This window comes from Cornus florida, unplaced genomic scaffold, assembly GCF_030987335.1.
Source record: "Cornus florida cultivar Cherokee Brave unplaced genomic scaffold, ASM3098733v1 CherokeeBrave_3.0.0_Hap2_Chr09, whole genome shotgun sequence".
In the NCBI taxonomy this organism is placed as follows: Eukaryota; Viridiplantae; Streptophyta; class Magnoliopsida; order Cornales; family Cornaceae; genus Cornus; species Cornus florida.
The window spans coordinates 89377668-89399172 of NW_026775579.1; the positions used below are offsets into that span (position 1 = coordinate 89377668).

At 35.8% G+C, this 21505-nt stretch overlaps 1 protein-coding gene and 2 pseudogenes across 1 annotated transcript; all 3 read right to left on the reverse strand.

The window, feature by feature from the left end:
• Positions 1 to 1570: 1570 nt before the first annotated feature.
• LOC132275020 (1-aminocyclopropane-1-carboxylate oxidase homolog 1-like) lies at positions 1571 to 9724 on the reverse strand (annotated as a pseudogene).
• Positions 9725 to 9986: 262 nt separating this feature from the next.
• Positions 9987 to 17732, reverse strand: LOC132275016 (1-aminocyclopropane-1-carboxylate oxidase homolog 1-like). Its single transcript, XM_059776396.1, has 5 exons — positions 17235 to 17732; positions 16191 to 16750; positions 11659 to 12204; positions 10790 to 11111; positions 9987 to 10268 (listed from the first exon to the last, which is right to left on the reverse strand). The coding sequence occupies exons 2-5, from the start codon at positions 16736 to 16738 to the stop codon at positions 10005 to 10007; spliced, it is 1680 nt and encodes a 559-aa protein (XP_059632379.1). The 5' UTR covers positions 16739 to 16750; positions 17235 to 17732; the 3' UTR covers positions 9987 to 10004.
• An 862-nt stretch (positions 17733 to 18594) lies between these two features.
• LOC132275017 (1-aminocyclopropane-1-carboxylate oxidase homolog 1-like) lies at positions 18595 to 20779 on the reverse strand (annotated as a pseudogene).
• Between the last annotated feature and the right edge of the window lie 726 nt (positions 20780 to 21505).

The window sequence follows — 21505 nt, forward strand, 5'->3', positions numbered from 1 at the left end:
TTAGTTCAGTCATAATCACGATAATTTAAGATTTAGATAAGATGTTATAGCAAGCTTAGCAGCTTTAACAGGTGGATGAACATAAAATAAAGGTTTTTCTTTGAGGGATTAGTTCACATTCAAAATATATTGATTCAGTCGTAATCACAATAATTTAAAATAAAAAGAATTCATATATTAGTCTACACTAAACTAACAATACTGGCTTTCACACTTGTGAGACATTTAAATGCCATAAAGGCCGTAACTTAGAAGTACTTCCTCGAAATCAAGGGTCGAAGTTTTGGAAGGGATAAAACTAAATGTCAGTGTCTTAACCAAAAATAAATAAATAAAAATCCCTCCAAACCAGTAATGTAACACAATGACACCCTTCATGTTTGCTCCGCTTACATTTCTATCATCTCAGAGCTCTGATATTATGTAAAATGACTTACATGCCCTATGTCTCAGTTAAAGATCTATTTAACCTTAAAAAAAATAATACAAAAAGACCAAAATACTCCATAACTTTATATATTTACAATTATATGATTTATATATACACACATCTTCACTCCTCTTTCTTTCTTTCCTACTCTCGACGTGTGTGTTTGTGCGTGTGTGTTGTGTCTACATTTCATTCAATGTGATAAGAAACTTCACACGACGATTTCCAAATAGGATGACCAATCCCGGTGGTGAGGGCCGTTGGTTGAAGCAATAGCTAGGGCTTGGGTTGATACTGGCGGCTAGTACAAAATTAGGTTCTCGCCCCTATTATATAATTGGTTTGATGTCTTAGATGATCAATTAGGTTTTTCTATTATAATCCATTCATTTTAGTACTCTTAATCCAAACATCACAGACCATGATGTATGTATTAGTACTCAATAGTCAATTCTGGATATATATATATATATATATATGTATATAATCTTATATCTTCACGTAAAGAAATTAATACAAGGCTACAAGCTCTAACATAAATACAAAATGGGGGAAATTGATTAGATAAAGAAGACAGTGATGAATAATTCTCTAATAGAAAGGAAAACCAAAAATTAAGTGAGAGATAATAGATTGGAATTTTAGAAAATGGGGTAGTTTACATACCTTGTTCCGAGTGCAGTGAGAAGCGTTTGTGATTGAATCTACGGATCGGTTCAACTGGGTAAATGTAGAAGAAGACCATGAAACCAAAGTGGGTTTCTCTCTGCAACTGCCATAGAAGTGAGGAGAGATGAATCGATGATGATTGGGAAGAAGACATGCAAGCAGCCATGGCTTAGCTTATTAGAAGATACGCAGATTCATTCATATGTAGCTAGTTGAGAAATCGAGTATTCCACAATAAGAGTGAACCATTCATTCTTCAAACCACCCACTACTTCAACCATTTTATTTGAATTGCCAATCTTAGGGCTTGACATGAATGGTAGAAGTCTACCCTGGACTTAATTTTAAACAACTAGTATGCAAGTATCCATCATCAATCTATTGCTTTGAGCAAATAAGAAGTACCGCATCAATTAAATTTACATCTGGAGCTGGTTTATGATAAATATTTTGTACCGCAAAAGCTATTAATTCAGACCGGATCAAGGAGAATGCTATATTGGAAAATGAGACGCAAAAAGCAACAAAAACATACATTTTAAAGTACCAAATTGTCCTATCCAAATGCACTGCACTGGGTTAATGATACTGTATGTTTTGGTTGTTCTATAAACAACCAGAATTTGCAAATATAAACACATACAGAAGTCCTCCACCAAATTCTTTATTTATTACAGTGTATGATTTGTGGGAATTCAATCCAGTGGTATGGGCAGCTTCATAGCTTAAAATGATCAAGGCCAGACTTATCATCAAGTGCCCTGGAAAGAAATTTGCTCATATATTCCCTTATTAGAAATTCTCTATATACTGGGGGACTTTCTTCTGATATCAGCTCTTCAATTGGTCCATACAGCTTTTCAGAGACAATAATAGCTGTGAAAAAACACGCCACGGAAATTCTTGGTCCGACGCGGTTGGCCAGCACTCTGTGGTCGACACTTTTAAATTTGTCATTTGATATAACCTGTGCCAAATTAAGATCTCATTATTTTTTGGTAAATCCAATTAAGATTTCATTAGCATGATGTTACAAGTAATTTTTATTTGTGAACTATTATCAGGTCACTCTAACAATGAGTGTGGCATCATGATAGACTTAATCTAATAAATATTCCTTTAACGAACCTGGAGAAGGTCCCCGATGTTAACTACCAAACTTCCTACAATGGGTTGAACATCAACCCAGCGATTTTCATGCAAGACTTGGAGCCCTCCAATATGGTCTTGTAGAAGAATGGTGAGGAAAGTAGGATCAGAGTGCTTGCTAGCTCCCAGAGTTAGGTCTGGCTCTGGGCATGCTGGATAGTAGTGGCAAGCAAAAGTACGCCCTCTAGAACATTCCATGCCTGTAAGATGGTCCGGTTTGAGTCCAAGAGCCTCTGATAATAACTCGAAGAGGGTATCTCCCAACTTTGAAACATTCTTGATGTACTCAATTGTTGTATCTCTGCAGAGTAAGAAGATGAATGTGATACCTACCGGGGAAACAAAGAAAAAGAACAAAAAAGAAAAAAAAAAAAAAAAAAAAAAGAAAAAAAAAAAAGACAGATTGTGACTGAAGTTTGTTGTGTTTATTTTGAGAAATAGGAAAATCTTTAAAACTGGACATGGGAAATGCCATGAGAAATAGATACGTATGTATATGAATCGAAAGATGTGTGGGATGACATATGTACAAGGATCCGAAATAGAGATAGGTTGAAAACGAAATAAGATAAATATAACTAATCCACACGCTTCTTGGAATTTTTGAGAATAAAATCATTTGAAAAGATTTTCACCTTGCAGTCATGATCAAAAAGATGATGTAGAAGAAAAGCCTAAGCTATGAGGGACTTCACCAGTAATCAAGGACCTAGGGTTTTGAGTGACAATAACTCCATAATGTATGGAGAAGATAAAAATAAAATAAAATAAAAAAGAAGAAGAAGAGATAAATAAGAGCTGCAATCATAATCTGAACAGTATACGTGATCCCCCAGCTCACAATGTACAAGGTGGAAGCATATTTAGTACTACTTAAGTTTGACACTATCTATTACCTTGGTCCTGTCAGTGTGATATGCTCACAGGGATAGATTAGATATATTATATATATTCAATTTTGACATTATTCATACAAAGTGTATATTATTAAACTCAAACCCACAACTCACGCTGCTATAATGCCATTCAGGGCCAATATATCCATCATCTTTCCAAGATATCTGTCACAGAGTTGGCATGCCAACCAGATCTTAAGAAAGAATCAATTTTGATCATTTTTACCAACTAATCAAGACATATTTGTCCTTATATTGTCTAAATACTCCCCGTTTGTGACACAAAAGTTCACCAAAAGGAAAGGTTAGTAGTCCGAAAAATATTTGAATGTGAACATATGATAGGGATATAATTTTCTCTTAAAGTGGGGAACAAGTTTGAATCCCTCATTAGAAAACCTGAGACAACAATTGCCATGTGATCACTATAAAATTTTCCAAAGAGGGACATCATTATGATCATGCATCATGTAACTAACAGCCATAGACCCGACTCCAATTTATTTAAAACGGATCATCTTACTTCTATGCTTATTTTTCATAATGATTTTTCGCACCCCTTTCATGTGTCAAAGACTAGTAAGACGAAATATCCTTCCTAGATTTTTTTCTTTTTCAGCATTTATCTGTTCGGTTCTCTGTTTGCTTATGTCTAGTATCTAGTTTAATTTGATGCTCATTGAATAAAAAAACTATTGGTGCATTTTATGACATTTAAATCAGGAAATAGTAACATAATTACACCAACCCAATTTGGATTAAGAAAACAAAGGGAAAAGTCAAATAGTGTTCTCTACCATCTACATACGAGTACTTCCATGATGGATCAATGACCCAAATTTGCATTACTGACAGTTTGACTAAGTTAACTCTGATGGATTATCAATTAAGTCAACAACATGGACAATCAAGATTGAAAAATTGATAGAGATAAACAAAGTACCTGCAAGCCATAGGCACTTCATCAGGGTCAAGATGATCAGAAAGCAGCATAGAAATGTTCAAGGTGTCCCTCCAATTAGCAAATCTTGAATTATACAGATCATAATTGCATTCCAACCTCACTTTTTTCATTTGATCACGCGTATAAAATTCTTTCTTTACCTCAAAAGCTTGTTCATGAAACGACTGAATACCATTCATCATTTCACTCAGCACACTTAAGGGTATCCCATGATTAATCACTTGAAAAAAGCCCCACTTCTCTGATGCAATCCGAATTCCATCCACAATACCTTTGCGTCGATGATCATCTTTTTCTATGTCACTTAGATCTATAACTGGAACTTGAAGAGGGATGGTCAAGCAATTCAAGTCTTGAGCAATCTCTTCAGGTGGTCGAATGAATATTCTAGGGATATTCATCGTTCCGGCATCTACTAGTCCTTTGACACCAGCTTTTGTATCATCAAAAGCCTTCACCTCTTTTGCTCGGTCATAATCCATTGCAATTTCACTCGACTCTTTGGTACCTGAGAATGCTGAGATATCTATTATGTTCTATGGAGATGACCCAAGAAGTTGAATAAGTTTTTAACTACTACTAGTGTCATGCATATATATATATATATATATATATATATATATATATATATATATGTTCTCTCCGTAAAATCAAATAAAATTTTTAAGATTATCATAAAATGTTGATTCGGTCATAATCACAATAATTTAATATGAAAAAAAAAAAAAACACTTGTTTACAATGAAAATTATACCCTCCTCTCCTTACTGAACAAAATATAATACGATGATCAAATGAATTCTTGTTTAAAAAAAAAACCAACAAAATAATATAAAATTTCCTCTCCGATGACGAACTTTCTCCAGTAATATAGAAATAACAAAGATCGAGCTCTCTCGTTGGAGTACCTCTTCCTCCTCCTCCTCCTCTTGCCGTCGTTTTCGAGGGAGGGAGGGTGAAAACAGCTGTGAAAACGCAGAAGAAGAAATTTAGAAGGGTTCAGATATTGTGAATCCTAAGGAGTTTATTATTGTTTGTTGCGTGATTGTGGTTTCAAATTTAGGGAGATTTTAATTTTGGGGGATTGTTGCATCAATGTGGTATATATACGAATATGCATATATATGCGTATAAACCCAATGTAAATTGGGGAAAATGAGGAATTTGTTGAATTGGTATGAATGGGTATTTGAAGGAAAAGGATTGGCTCCAGTTTTGTTTCTTGGAGTGCCTATACGAGCTGTCAAGACGAATCGTGGAGAGGAGAGAGAGAACGGAGAGAATGAAGAGAAAGAGAAGTGGTGGTGGGAGTGGTGAGAGGTGACCTGGTTGAGAGATGTGGTGAGAGTGGCCGAGTAGGGGTGGGACTTGGGTGGTCCAAGGGTTAGCCCACCTGTTCAAGGGTTAGCACACTTTAAACCTGATGAACCCATCGCATCTTAATCCGTGACAGCTGTTAACGAATTTTGAGTCTTTCGGTACCTACTTCCCTGACATGAAATAAAACTAAAAATAATGATAGAGACACGGAGCATTAATCTTGAGTTTACATGGAATGTTACGTGATTTTGGCCACGTCGTCCACTTAAATAGTTTACAAAAAATATAATTATATAACAAATGACAAGTAAATCCTCTATATTTATCCTTATCTTTATTTTATGTAAGTTCTTATATCATCTTCACTTATTCTCTGTTTTAATTTTTTTATCCCTCTCAAAATCTCTTTGTTTTTTCCTTCTTGGATTTGGGTTCTGTATTTCTCCTCCATTGGCTCTCTACAATTACCTTAGATTTAGAAATTCGTTTCTTCATTGGCTCTCTGCAATCACTTTTTTTTCCTCTCTAAATTTATCTCTTTCCCAGTGTGAATATGAATTTATCTTCTCCATCTCTTTGTTCTTCTCATCACCACCACCACCATTCCTTTATTTCACATCTCATATTTCTCCCTAAAATATCCAAATTTGTTTATACTCTACCATGCCACAACCTCGACCCACAACCATCATCATCTCTTTTCCATATTCCTTGAACAAGTCTCTTGCATTTGTCTTCTACACAAACCCTAATCTCTAAATTTCATCAAAATGGGTCTATTGATTTGTTATGGTGACTTATTAACTTAGTCATCGTCTAAAAAATAAGAGAAAGATGCTTATTCAAATTTTCACCATCTACTAAAACAAAAATTGAAAAAAAAAAAAAATATCATTAGACCATAAGGCCATTGATATATTCCTTTCAATTAAAATTTTAAAACAACTCAAAATCTCATATTCTTTGTTAACTTTCTTTTACAAAAATAACATATAATCTTACAAATTAAAAAATCATAATTTTTTATTATATTTTGAGTTCTTGGAATTGTTTGGATGAATTAAATATTTGTTCAAATCTGTCCAAAATAAATTCAAGATTTAAAGTGTAAATCGAGTCCTAATTTGATGGTCTAATATCTTGTCCATATCGGTAAAATATTTTACAAAATTTGTTGAGCCAACACTCAAGTTACTCTGGTTGGATCCATCCAAGTTCTAAACCTAATTGAGAGGAGAGATAAAGAAGAAGACAGAGAGAGAAGAATAAATATGACCCACGGGCCACGAGACGAGTGAACCATTAAAAAAAAAAAAAAAAAAACACTATTCCACCCATTACTTTTATTATTATTATTATTATTATTTTCTAGATGCCAAGCATAAGGCTTGAAAATTTGAAATGCATGGGAGATGTCCAATCAATCCCTATAAATAATTTAAAACAAATTGTATTCAAAGTATTCACCATCGATCTTATTGCTTCGAACAAACAAGTGGTACCATAGTTATTAAATTTACATGTGGTGCTGGCTTATGATAAATATCCTGTTTAACAAGTGTGATAAATGTTACACGAGAAAATGTAACCCGTTTATTTCTTTTATTTGTTGCTAGTTTAAAATCTAGACTTCGACTTTTTACTACCATGATGAACGCACTCCAAGCCTTTTCATTTCCGCTGCCAAAGTTTAGAGCTTGAAATGCAGCAGACCAGAACAACCGTCAAGCCCTTTTGCAAAGTAGTAGCTCACATATTCGCTCACGGTGGTTTCCCTATACTTTGGAGGATTCTCTTCCGATAACAGCTCTTTAATGGGTCCGTACACCTTTGAAGACCGCGACATACCAGTGCTGAAAAAGCACGCCACCGATAATCTTGGACCGACTTGATTTGCTAATACTCTATGTTCAACGCTTTTGAACTTGTCATTTGTTATAAGCTGAAAAAAAAAAATAAAACAAAGTAAATGACATTCGTCATTCTCAAATCTCAAGTTAGATTCATATTATGAACACACATTCTCTAAAATAGTATTTGTGCAAGACTGCTATTTCATTAAGACTATTGTGATAATCATAATGTGGTAACTAATAAACACCATAGTGCATATCAATTGCTATGATTTTAAATGAAACAATTAATCAGCAGAAAATCAACAAAATAATTAAAAAACTTGCCTGCAGAAGATCTCCAATATTGACCACTAGAGCTCCAGGGGTCGGCGGGACATCAACCCATTTGTTCTGATGAAGAACTTGAAGGCCTCCTATATGGTCCTGCATAAGCACAGTGAGGAAGCCGTCATCGGCATGCTTGCTGGCACCCAAGGTTAGTTCTGGTTGCGGGCATGCTGGATAATAGTGGCAGGCAACAGCGAGCCCCTTGGCGCAATCCATGTCTTTCAGGTGGTTGGGATTGAGCCCAAGAGCCTCTGACAATATCTCAAACAAAGCATACCCCAATTTCATCACTTCCCTCGAGTACTCTGATAGAATATCCCTGCAGGAAGTGTAATTAAGCACATAAAACAGTAGAGATGGAAAGCTTTTGGACAGTAAATCTCCGTGGGATGACAAATAACCTCTTTGATTCAAATACAAATATGTCACCATTTCATATTCAAACTTGAAAACACCCCTAATTAATCTATCCCATATAGGTTTACGCACAAAGTTTTTTGACAAGATTTCAACTTTCCTTGCTAAGAAAATTAACTGTGGATTTATATTAACTGGTCAAAATTTCCTATAGGCATAATTTCATTTGCAATCCAAGATCAATAAAATTTTAGTTTTCATTGTTTGCATGTTGTGAAATAAATGGTTTTTGAATTAAAAACTTCAATATCCCCGGTATATAATCATGAACAGAGCATTCTTAGCACATGGTAGTTAATATGTATGGAAATGTAATTAGTGAAGTGAATGCTGGTTCTACAACTAATGGTCTTGATCATCAATTCGAAAACAATTATACGTACTAATTATTCCCTAAATGTGCAATATGTTCATGCTTAATTACCTGCAAGCTGTGGGCAATTCTTCTGGTTTGGGAGGATTAGGAGCCATAAAGCAGTAACAGGTGTCCCTCCAGTTAGCTGCTGGTGCAGTATAAAAATCAAAATTGGTGTTATACACGAATGTTTTCATGGCATCTCGTGTATACCAGTGCTTCTTCACCTCAGTGTCTTGTTCGTAGAACCTACGAACACCGTCCATCATCTCCTCCAAAACGCTTACCGGAATGCCATGATTGATCACTTGGAAGAAACCCCATGTCCCTGATGCATCTCTGACTTTGTCAACTATCTCCTTGTGCCGGATTGGATCTTTTTCGATGCCATTGAGATCTATGGTTGGGAAACTGAATTGGGCTTTGCATGAGTTGTCAAAATTGGCTGGTGGATGAATGAATATCCGAGGAACTTTGGTAACCCCAGCATCAACTAGTCCTTTAACACCAGCTTTTGTGTTATCAAAAGCTTTCAATTCGCTCGTTCGGTCATAATTCAGATCAGTTGCAGCTTGAACTTCACCTGTGCTGCTCACCACCATTTTTCTTGTTTTTCTGAGGTATTCACGAATTTGATACAAAAAATAATAATTTTGCAATTAGAATCTAGACAAGAAAGAGGATTGTATAACAGGGGAAAGAGATGCCTTGTTGACTTTTAGGAATTGGGAGATGCAGTGAACCATAATGCAATCTAACAATAACATCGTCTGTAGCCGACTCAATTGATCAATGTTGATAAAGAAAGAGACGAGCAAAGCCAAAATTGTGGAGTTCAATAGTCAACCTTTCCCAATAAGGATGGGTTGTAGCAAGGTGATCTTACAGTAGAGGATTTGTGCACGAGATCAACAACCTGTGATCCATTCATTATTATTCTTGTCGGAAAACATGACCCACAAAAATATAAATATTTAAATAAAGATTGATGGGGACAAAATCTCCATTATTGCTGCTATAGAAATGTCCACAATTATTTTAGTTCAGATTTCTGCTTTAGTCTAAGATGAGTTATTTTAGGGGTATGCCTCCTTTTCTTGTATTTTATTGTTTTATTTTATAAAATCATCCCATTAAGGGGGAAAAAAAACAAAGAGAGAGAGAGTTATTATCTGCATAAAGTATGCTTTACCGCATATTACAGCAGTAAATTTTGTACCTTCGACAGTGTTGATGCTCATTGTTTATATATCTCTAGTTTGAAAAATTAGGTCATATGAAGTTCATATTCTCCATGCCAAACAACAATAATAACAGTAATACATGAAGAGACTTGATTTTCATATTATTGATATCAGCATTTGGCACGGAGGATATGAACTTCATTCTTTTTTAAGATTATGCCACTATAATCATCTGTTTCCTTTCCTACATAGAAGTCTAGATTTACAAGCAAGCATGATAAACGAGCTCTTAATATCAGCACATAAAACAGTGATACATGAAGATTCTTGATTTTCATATTATTGATACACATGGTCTGATATGCTACAAATTGTATTGACACAGTGAGACCACAAGTGAAGGTTCAAGGGAAGCTGACCCCAGAATCTCCATGGGCCTAGTTATGCAACTTGAAATGCAATAGTGCAGAGGTTCCATTGAGTCCTTTCTGGAAGTGGTGTGCGAGGAACTCATTTACAGTAGTCTCCCTGTAGATTGAAGGGTTTTCTTCTGATAGCAACTCCTTGATTGGTCCATACACTCTCGATGTAAACCCTTTTGGAAGATGTGTTCTGAAAAAACTTGCAACTGAAATCCTAGGGCCAATTTTTTTTGCCAGTACCCTGTGATTGACACTTTTGAACTTATCATTGGTGATGAGCTGCACAAACACAAAGACGAAAATAAATAAGATAATCTGGTTAGTCACAATTGTTATTGATAATGCGATTTAAGTTTTTTCTTGGATAAGAAAGTAGCATTTGAAGTGAGCAATAGTAAAAATGATAACAATTTGAGAAGAATGAATTACTTCATATATGAAGCATAGTCCAACAATATGCTCCACACAGAACATGCAAGTTTCTTGCTTGAAACAACAATAAGAATCCAAATGATATTAAGGGTTGCACGGTGATACTTGGGAGATACTCCAAAAAAACGTACCATTATACAAGCCTAGAAATTAGTAGGCAACAAACTTAAAGAGCCACTGCACAACAGTTAGGAGGCAACAAACTTTTGAGTTATCAGAAATATTAAGTCTTAAGCCATCAACTAATTTCCTCTTTAGAATACTCTAATGTGATTTTCTGTAACTATGCCTTTGAAACAGAAAAGAGAAAAGGCAAGAAAGAAAATAAAGTGATATGGTATATCAAAATTAGTAGAACATAGACTTGCCTGTAGAAGATCTGCAATATTTACTATGAGAGCACCAGGATTGGGAGGCACATCAACCCATTGATTTTCATGGAGGACTTGAAGCCCACCAATCTGGTCTTGTAGAAGAACAGTAAGGAAGCCACTGTCAGCATGGTTGGTAGTGCCAAAAGTCAATTCTGGTTCAGGGCATGCTGGGTAGTAATGGCCAAGGAGCAAAAGCCCCTCGGCACAATTCATATCCTTCAGGTGATGGGAGTTAAGCCCAAGAGACTCAGAGAGCAATTCAAACAGAGTAAGCCCCAAGTTCATTATATGCTTGGAGTAATCGATCATAATATCTCTGCAAGATAAACAGATATTTCTAATGAAGAAATTACTTTCTAACAGTAGTTGCACATATGGCCATGAGACTGCATTGCATAAAAAGAGTAAACCATCGGACAAGTTCATATAAGGAAGACAAGAAAGATACACGGTAGGGGTTCAAAATTTATCTGTCGTTGGCCATGCTTTCTTTCTCAGTCAACGATTTCATCATTCTTTGGAATGATGTGTCACATTAGTCTGGTGAAATTTTAAGTTTCACTGTTTGCATGACTGAAATTAATAAGTTGTCAATCAAATGATTCAGCATCCCCAATATAAAATCATGAAAGAATAAAAATATCAATAGGATTTCATTATGCTAGTAGGAAACTTCTTATGAATAGGACATTCTTAGCACATGGTCGTATAACATGTAGGGAAATCTAATTAGTAAATTAAGCCAATGCGAATTCTGTAACAAAATGATTCAGTACTAATCTGTAAGTACCCACAAAAGGAGAGAGTTCACAGTCCCTAAACGCGCAATATATTTAAAGATTACAAGCTCTTGGTAACATTACCTGCACACTGCTGGCAATTCTTTTGGGTTAGGGGGATTAGGAGCCATAGAGCAATAAACAGTGTCTCTCCAGTTAGCTGCCGGTGCAGTATGCAAGTCAAAATTGCATTGATACACCACAGTTTTTGTTGCATCTCGTGTATACCACTGTTTCTTCACCTCAGTATCTTGCTCATTGAACCTACGTACACCCTCCATCATCTCCTCCAAAATACTTACTGGAATGCCATGATTGATCACTTGGAAGAAACCCCATGTCTCTGATGCTTCTCTGACTTGGTCAACTATCTCCTTGCGCCGGATTGGATCTTCATCGATGCCATTGAGATCTATGGTTGGGAAACCGAATTGGGTTTTGCATGAATTGTCAAATTTAGCTGGTGGATGAATGAATATTCGAGGAACATTGGTAACTCCAGCATCAACTAGTCCTTTAACACCAGCTTTTGTGTCATCAAAAGCTTTCAATTCACTTGTTCGGTCATAGTTCAGATCACTTGCAGCTTCAACTTCACCTGTGCTGGTGACCTCCATTTTTCGTATTTTGCTGAAGTATTTTTTAAATTTGATAACAGAAAATTAATTTAACAATTAGAATTTAGGCAAGAAAGATGGTTGTATAAAAGGGGAAAGTGATGCCTTGTTGACTTTTAAGAATGATAAATTCAGTGAACCATAGCCACCTTCACTGATCGATGTTAAAAGAAAGAGACAAGCAACAAAAATTATTGACTTCAAAAATCAATATACTGCCCCACCGCGCGAGACCCACAAGATCTAAGGGTTGAACTTGCAGAGTCATAACAGCAACAACTGTACAACTCAATTTTTTTTTTTGGAAAACATGAGCCACAAAAAATATAAATAAATAAAGAATGATGGGGACAAAATCTCCATTAATATTGCTGTTATAGAAATGTCCATAATTATTTTAGTTTAGCATTCTGATCCAATAGGTCTTAGATAAGTTAGTATACGAATAAAGTTTGCTTTACTGCATAGTACTGCAGACTATTTTGTACCTTTGACAATAGCAAGGCAACATTGTCTGAAAGTGTCAATGCTTCAATATGAAGTTTATATCCTCCATGCTAAAAAAAAAAATGGGATTCTACATGTTTACATGTTTTATCTGTGCTATATAAGAAAACAAGCTACAAATTTGTCCCTCATAATAAATTGAAAATAGAGATATTCAACAGGTAAGACGAGCTGAAAAAATAAAAAATAAAAACAGGTAAGAACATAACTGTTTTTTGATGGAAGTTTCAACTTTTGGGTGATAGGTCAAAGATTCGTTTTGTTAGTGCGTGGGAAAGACCCAAGGCTCGTATCGTTCTATAAAGTTAAGCCCACTGCTTATGAATTCTGATACAGACAATGTCCAACACATGGCTGAATTAGTGGGGCTGTTATATGGGCTTGATGTTCTAACTTGCCCAAGATTTAAGCCCCAACTCTGCTGCCTTCCAACTACACATGACCAGCGTAACGCCTTTTCTGATGGGTCTATCACAAAGCAGGCCCAATGGTCGTTGGGTTGCTGAAAGTGGTTTTTGATTAACAGTATATCTGACCAAAATCACAAGGAAACTAATACTCCAGTCCACACAAGATGGCACCCAAGCCAGGCCCAAGTAACAAGTGAAGGTTCAAGGGAAGCTGACCTCAGAATCTCCATGGGCCTAATTATGCAACTTGAAATGTGATAGTGCAGAGGTTCCATCAAGTCCTTTCTGCAAGTAGTGTGCGATGAACTCATTTACAGTAGTCTCCCTGTAGATTGAGGGGTTTTCTTCTGATAGCAACTCCCCGATTGGTTCATACACTCTGGATGTAAACCCTTTTGGAAGATGTGTTCTGAAAAACTTGCAACTGAAATTCTAGGGCCAATTTTTTTTGCCAATACTCTGTGATCGACACTTCTTAACTTGTCATTGGTAATGAGTGCACAAACACAAACATGAAAATAAATAAGAAAATCTGGTTAGTCATAATTGTTATTGACAATGTGAATATGTGCTTTTAAGTTTTTTCTTAGGTAAGACAATTGTATTAGAAGAGAGCAGTAGTAAAAATGACGACAATTTGAAAATAATGGATTACTTCATATATGAAGCATAGGCCAACAGTATGCTCCATACTACTATCTGAACATGCAAGTTTCTAGCTTGAAACGTGTCTAAGAATCCAAATGATACGGAGGATTGCACAGTAATACTTAGCAGATAGTCTTAAGTACCATTATACAAAGCCTAGAATTAATGCATTCGGTCTCACACTTAAAAGACCAATTCACAACAGTTAGGAGACAGCAGACTTTTGAGTTCTTAGAAATTAAGTCTTAAACCATCAAGTGATTCCCCATTTAGAGTATTCTAATGTGATTTTCTGTAACTATGCCTTTGAAAAAGAAAAAAGAAAAGGCAAGAAGAAGATCAAGTAATGTGGTATGTCAACATTAGTATAACATAGACTTGCCTGTAGAAGATCTGCAATATTTACTATGAGAGCTCCAGGTATTGGAGGTACATCAACCCATTGATTTTCATGGAGGACTTGAAGCCCACCCATTTGGTCTTGTAGAAGTATAGTAAGAAAGCCACTGTCAAAATGGATGGTAGTGCCAAAAGTCAATTCTGGTTCAGGGCATGCTGGGTAGTAATGGCCAGGGAGCAAATCCCCCTCAGCACAATTCATATCTTTCAGGTGATCAGAGTTAAGCCCAAGAGACTCAGACAGCAATTCAAACGGAGTAATCGCCAATTTCTTCACATGGTTGGAGTAATTGATCATTATATCTCTGCAGGTTAAACAGATATTTCTAATGACGAATTTTTTCCTGGCAGTAGATGCACATATGACTCTGAGACAGCATTGCATTAAAAAAGTAAGAAGAAAAGGCCTTCTCTTTAAATGCTGTATGTATCAATATTCAGTTCAGAATGTTTATGCAAATGGTGGTCAGACATTACACAGAGAGTGGTGGAAGGCCATCAGAAAAGTTCATATAGAACAATCTTGAGGACAAACATAAAGAAAAGCTACTAAAACTAGTATGGTTGGAAATTAGAATAATTTTTGCTTCCTGCAGAACTCTTTTTTTTTTTTTTTTTTTTTTTCCTCTTCGTCGCTGGGGTTGGTACGCTCATCCAAACACACTGCAATGGTGAATTTTTTTCTTCTACTAATCTAGTTCTTGAGTAGAAAACTTATTGATGGTTGTACATAACTAATGTTGTTCTACATGTTTAGAGGAAGTATATAAACGAGCTCCAACCAGAACCTAATAAATCCTGAAAATGTAGCATCACAAACCATTGAGTCCTTTTTCATTTTGGCATAGAAAACGAAATGAAAAACATTGGGGTAACGGATGTGATTAATTGCATGACCAAAGGTAGGTATGCTAGGCTAATTTACTATTTAAGTTTGTCAAACAACCTGCGCACCACAGGCAGTTCTCGGGGGTCTGGTGGATGAGCAAGCAACAGGTATCCCTCCAGTTAGCTGCCCTTGATTGATGCAGATCAAAATTACAAAAATAAGTACACATTCTCGTAAAATTACAAGAACAGAACTGTTTCTTCACCTCAGTGTCCTGCTCATGAAACCTACGTATACCATCAATCATTTCATCCATAACACTTTATGGAATTCCATGATTAACCACATAAAAGAAAACCCACTCTTCACAAGCATCTCAAATTTTGCCGATGATTTCACCACATAAAGCTGCATCTTTGTCAATGCCTTTGAAGTCGATCACTTTCATACTAAAGTTGGAGCTACCAGAACCTGACTCATCATTGTTAAGCAGATTTTGGTGATCCACAAATATATATGGTATTTTCACCACCCCAGCATCTACGGGTCCCTTCACACCAGTTTTTGTATCATCAAAAGCTTTTAGTACACTTCTTTGGTCATAGTTGATGGGCTTGATTCCTGGCAGAATTTCAGAATGGTTTGTTACCACCATTTTCTGTTCTCTAGGAAGAAGATATATAATCTATGGGTATGGAATTAAACTGTTTGTGAAAAATGAAAACACCATTTTCATTCTTATATATGAAGATAAAAAAGATACGAGGTAGAGGTTTTTATTTTCTCTGTGCATGACCATGCTTTCTTTCTCAGTCAACAATTACATTGTTCTTTGGAATGACGTGTCATGGTAGTTCAGTGAAAAATGATAAGCCTGTTAGGACTTGGGAGTTCTCTAAAGTGAGTTAATCCCTATGCTCCGTTTTCCTTTATTCTTTTTGAAACTTCCATACCAGCTGTAAGGCATAATTTCATTTCATTATGCTCCTAGGGAACTTCTTATGAGTAGGACATTCCTAGTACATGTACCATAACATATGTGGAAATCTAATTAGTAAAACCAATGTGAATTCTGTAACAAAATGATCTTGACCATCAATTACAAAATGATTCAGGTATAAATCTATAAGTAACCACAAAAGGAGAGAATTCACACTCCATAAATGTGCAATATGATTAAAGATTACATGCTCTTGGTAAAATTACCTGCACACTGTGGGTAAATCTTCGGGATTGGGAGGATTAGGAGCCATAAAGCAATTAAAAGTATCCCTCCAGTTAGCTGCCGGTGCAGTATACAAATCAAAATTGCTTTGAACTACCAGAGTTTTTGTGGCATCTCTTGTATACCACTGTTTCTTCACCTCAGTATCTTGCTCATTGAACCCACGTACACCCTCCATCATCTCCTCCAAAACACTTACTGGGATGCCATGGTTGATCACTTGGAAGAAACCCCATGTCTCTGATGCATCTCTGACTTGGTCAACTATCTCCTTGTGCTGGATTGGATCTTTATCTTTATCGACGCCATTGAGATCTATGATTGGGAAACTGAATTGGGTCTTGCTAGAGTTGCAGGATTTTTCAGAATTCTCTGTTGGATGAATGAATATCCGAGGGATATTGGTAACTCCAGCATCAACAAGACCTTTAACACCAGCTTTTGTGTCATCAAAAGCTTTCAATTCGATAGTTCGATCATAGTTCAGATCACTTGCAGCTTGAACTTGACATGTGCTATTGACCACCATTTTCTTATTTTGCTGAAAATAATAATTTTAAAATTAGAATTTAGGCAACAAAGATGATTATATATAAGAAGGGAAAGAGATGCCTTGTTAACTTTTTCAAGAATGAAGAGATTCCAGTGAAACATCAAATAATTAATAGGAAAAATTAGGTTTTAGTGACCAAACCTATATAAAATTGACCATAAAATAAAATCAAAATTAAATTTAAATGCGTATAAGTGACCATTTGACCTTTTTTTTTTTTTTTTTTCTACATAAAATGTAATTAGGACAAATCTACCCTTCTCTCTCTCTAGCCCAACACTTCCCCTCCCTCCCTCTAAATTCGTCAATCAAATGCCACAACTTCTCTTCACGGTTGATTCAGACTATATTTACGTCTGAAAATTCATATATTTAAGTTTTATAATGACACGATATAAAGATATCAGAACTATATATGCCTACCCAAAACTATATAGGCTGAATTTAAACCCTTACACAACATTTAGCTTACTTGCTATACTGCTGACAGTATCTCTGGATCTGCCACCGGAGATAAACCCTATGCCGTCGATGATACCCTTTGACCTCGCAGTTATCCGCCTCGGAGACGCACAGGGGATCCGACTCACCAGGAAATTGAAACACCCTTTCTGAAGTCGGCCTGGAATTTCCGGCAGGAACGACGAAATGTGATCTATCGGGGTTTCCGAGAGCAGTGGCTGGTCGGAGTCCCAGAAAACGGTCGTGAAATGGAGGAAATTGCTCCAACCCCAAAGCGATATTGAGGGTTCGTCCATGACTGTTTGAGAAGGTGTCCATTTTTTTAGGGTTTGGATGATGATGGTAGTGGTGGTGCTGTGGTGGTGCTTGCACTGTTATAACCCTAACCTTACACTGGTGAAGTAACCGTGGCTCAGAGAGAGAGGTACCGGCCTCACACCCAGGGACACGCACGCATAGGTCATTTGATTTTAGATTACAAATAAGGTTTGTAATTGTCCGTATAAACTTGCATATATATATATATATATATATATATATTTTCGCGTTATAAACTTGTACTTGGTTGAAAGATTAGTAAGGAATTTTTTACTTTAAAAATAAAAATTAAAAAAGAAAAAATATTGTGGTTCGGAATTAAATCGAATATTTTACTATTAGGTTTGATTAGGTTTCATGTCCTAATGGTTCGGGTTTTAATTTTTTTAATAATAATTAAAATTGGTTTGATTTCTATTTAGTTTAAAACATACCGAAATACCTCTAACAATTATCACGGATTATTTTATTTGAAAAACTCATATTGATAAGTGCAAGAATGAAATAAAATAAAATATTGATTCCAACCGTAATGGTTTGAGAGTGAAAAAAATAAAAATAAATAGCAGACCACAGAGTCTAGGATATTGTTTTTACTTCATAGCATGTTTTCATTGTGTGTTGTGAAGAAGATGAAAATGGGAATCTATGAGATCCAGATATATAAACTATTACTGTATGTTAAATCGGTCTTGATTGGGCCATTATTTTGTCCAATATTCTCATCATCCCATAATTACTATTTTTCCAAATGCAAATTGAAGAATGATTACCTTAACACAGGTACTTAATATTTTTGTGTCAACCATGTTCTACAAAGTCTTAAAAATTAACACTTCCAACATGTTTATGGACATCAAAACATTAATAATAAATTGGTCCTTCATAAAAAATTGAAAATAGAGATTTTCATCAGGTAAGATGAGTTCTATGAACTAAAATAAAAAGAGAGAGAACTGAAAAAACATGAATCCTACCTCTTTAATGTGATCCCATGAGACTTGAATACCATAAATTAAAGTAAAACTAATGTCTGAGGAATAGTGAAGAAGAATTAGAGGGAAAAATACTTGAAATTACAAAACTGGATTGCAAAACAAATGTGGGAACAAAAAAACTGATATTTGTGTTTTCCTTTCCAAATCTTCATCTGAAGTTACTCTTAACTCACACTTCCAGGACTGCCTTACACCATATTCCTTCATCACCCAAAATTAATCACCACAATAGTAGTCAAGCTCTTAATATCCGCACATATAACAGTAATACATGAAGAGTCTCGATTTTCATATCATTGATATGCATGCTTGGATATGCTACATTTTTTTTTTGGACACCTTGTAGATCACGAGTGAAGGTTCAAGGGAAATGGTTTTTTTTTTTTAATTAATATATGACCTCAGAATCTCCATGGGCCTAATTATGCAACTTGAAATGTGATAGTGCAGAGGTTCCATCAAGTCCTTTCTGCAAGTAGTGTGCGAAGAACTCATTTGCAGTAGTCTCCCTGTAGATCGAGGGGTTTTCTTCCGATAGCAACTCCTTGATTGGTCCATAAACTCTCGACGTAAAACCTTTTGGAAGATATGTTCTGAAAAAGCTTGCAACTGAAATTCTAGGGCCATTTTTTTTTGCCAGTACTCTGTGATTGACACTTTTGAACTTGTCATTAGTAATGAGCTGCACAAACACAAACATGAAAATAAATAAGACAATCTGGTTCGTCACAAATGTTATTGATACTGTGATTATGTGCTTAAAGTTTTTTCTTGGATAAGAAAATTGTATTTGAAGCGTGCACTAGTAAAAATGATAACAACTTGAAATGAACGAATTACTTCAGAGTTCAGATATGAAGCATAGTGCAACAATATGCTCCACACTATCTGAACAAGCAAGTTTCTAGCTTGAAGCATGTATAAGAATCCAAATGATTCAGAGGATTGCACTGTGATACTTGGCAGATACTCAAGTGCCTAGAGTAAATGCATTCAGAAAGTCTGGTTAGTACTTTGATAAAGACTTGCCTGTAGAAGATCTGCAATATTCACTATGAGAGCTCCAGGTATGGGAGGTACATCAACCCATTGATTTTCATGATGGACTTGAAGCCCGCCAATTTGGTCTTGTAGAAGTACAGTAAGGAAGCCACTGTCAGTATGGTTGGTGGTGCCAAAAGTCAATTCTGGTTCAGGGCATGCTGGGTAGTAATGGCCAAGGAGCATAAGCCCCTCAGCACAATTCATATCCTTCAGGTGATCAGAGTTAAGCCCAAGAGACTCCGAGAGCAATTCAAACAGAGTAAGCCCCAATTTCTTTATATGCTTGGAGTAATCGATCATTATATCTCTGCAAGATAAACAGATATTTCTAATGAAGTATGTATCAATAATCAGTAAAGAATAGGGTTCATACATTATAGAGACAGTGAACAAAAAGGTGAGACAAGCAGTGGATGGCCATTGGACAAGTTCATATAAGGAAGATACAAGGTAGAGGATCAAAATCTATCTGTGATTGACCATGTTTTCTTTCTCAGTCCATAATTTCATCTTTCTTTGGAATGATGTGTCAGTGAAAAAATGATAAGCCTCGGTAAAAGATTACATGCTCTTGGTAACATTACCTGCACACTGCTGGCAAATCTTCTGGATTGGGAGGATTAGGTGCCATAAAACAATTAAAAGTGTCCCTCCAGTTAGCTGCCGGTGCAGTATACAAATCAAAATTGCTTTGATACACCACAGTTTTTGTGGCATCTCTTGTATACCACTGTTTCTTCACCTCAGTATCTTGCTAATTGAACCTACGTACACCCTCCACCATCTCCTCCAAAACACTAACTGGGATGCCATGGTTGATCACTTGGAAGAAACCCCATGTCTCTGATGCATCTCTAACTTGATCAACTATCTCCTTGTGCCGGATTGGATCTTTATTGATGCCATTGAGATCTATGGTTGGGAAACTGAATTGAGTTTTGCATGAATTGTCAGAATTAGATGGTGGATGAATGAATATCCGAGGGACACTGGTAACCCCAGCATCAACAAGTCCTTTAACACCAGCTTTTGTGTCATCAAAAGCTTTCAATTCACTTGTTCGGTCATACTTCAGATCACTTGTGCTGGTGACCACCATTTCTCTTATTTTGCTGAAGTATTTCTGAAAATTGGTACAAAAAGAATTATTTTTACAATTAGGATTTAGGCAAGAAAGATAGTTATACGTGTGTGTGTGTGTGAAACCAATCTTTCCCGATAAGGATGGGTGCAAGAATCAGTGAGCCACTAATTATTTTTGCTGGAAAACATCACCACAAAAAATCTATAAAAACAAACAAGCAAAAAAACAAAACAAATAAAGAATGACAGGGACAAAACCTCCACAATTATTTTAGTTTAGTATTTCTACTACAGTAAGTCTTAGATGACTTCATATCCACCAGTCCAGTAAATCATGGATGAGTTCATATCCAGAAAAAGAATTAGTTACATTCGACAAATGCAATACAAACATTGTCTAATCAGTATTATTGTTCTGTCATAGTTCATATCACTTGCAGCTTGAACTTTATCACCACCATTTTTCTTATTTTGCTGAAGTATTTTCCGAAATAAAGAGATAATCAAAAGCCAACCTTTCCAAACAAGGATGGCTCACGACCAGTGAGTGACCCACTATTTATCTTTCCTAGAAGACATGAACCGCAAAGAAATAAACAAATAAAGATTGACAAGGACAAAACCTCCTCAATTTTTTTATTTTAGTATTTCAAATCCAATAAGTCTTAGATGAGTTCACATCCAGAGGAAGTTTGGTTTACCTTTTGAGAATTGAAAATACACATTATCTAGTCCGTGACCGAGGCCCTTTTTGGCCAAATTCTATTGTTTTGGGCAATATTTCAGAATTCTTATTGGAGGTCTAAATGAATTCGGATTGATTTAAAATTTGATAGTT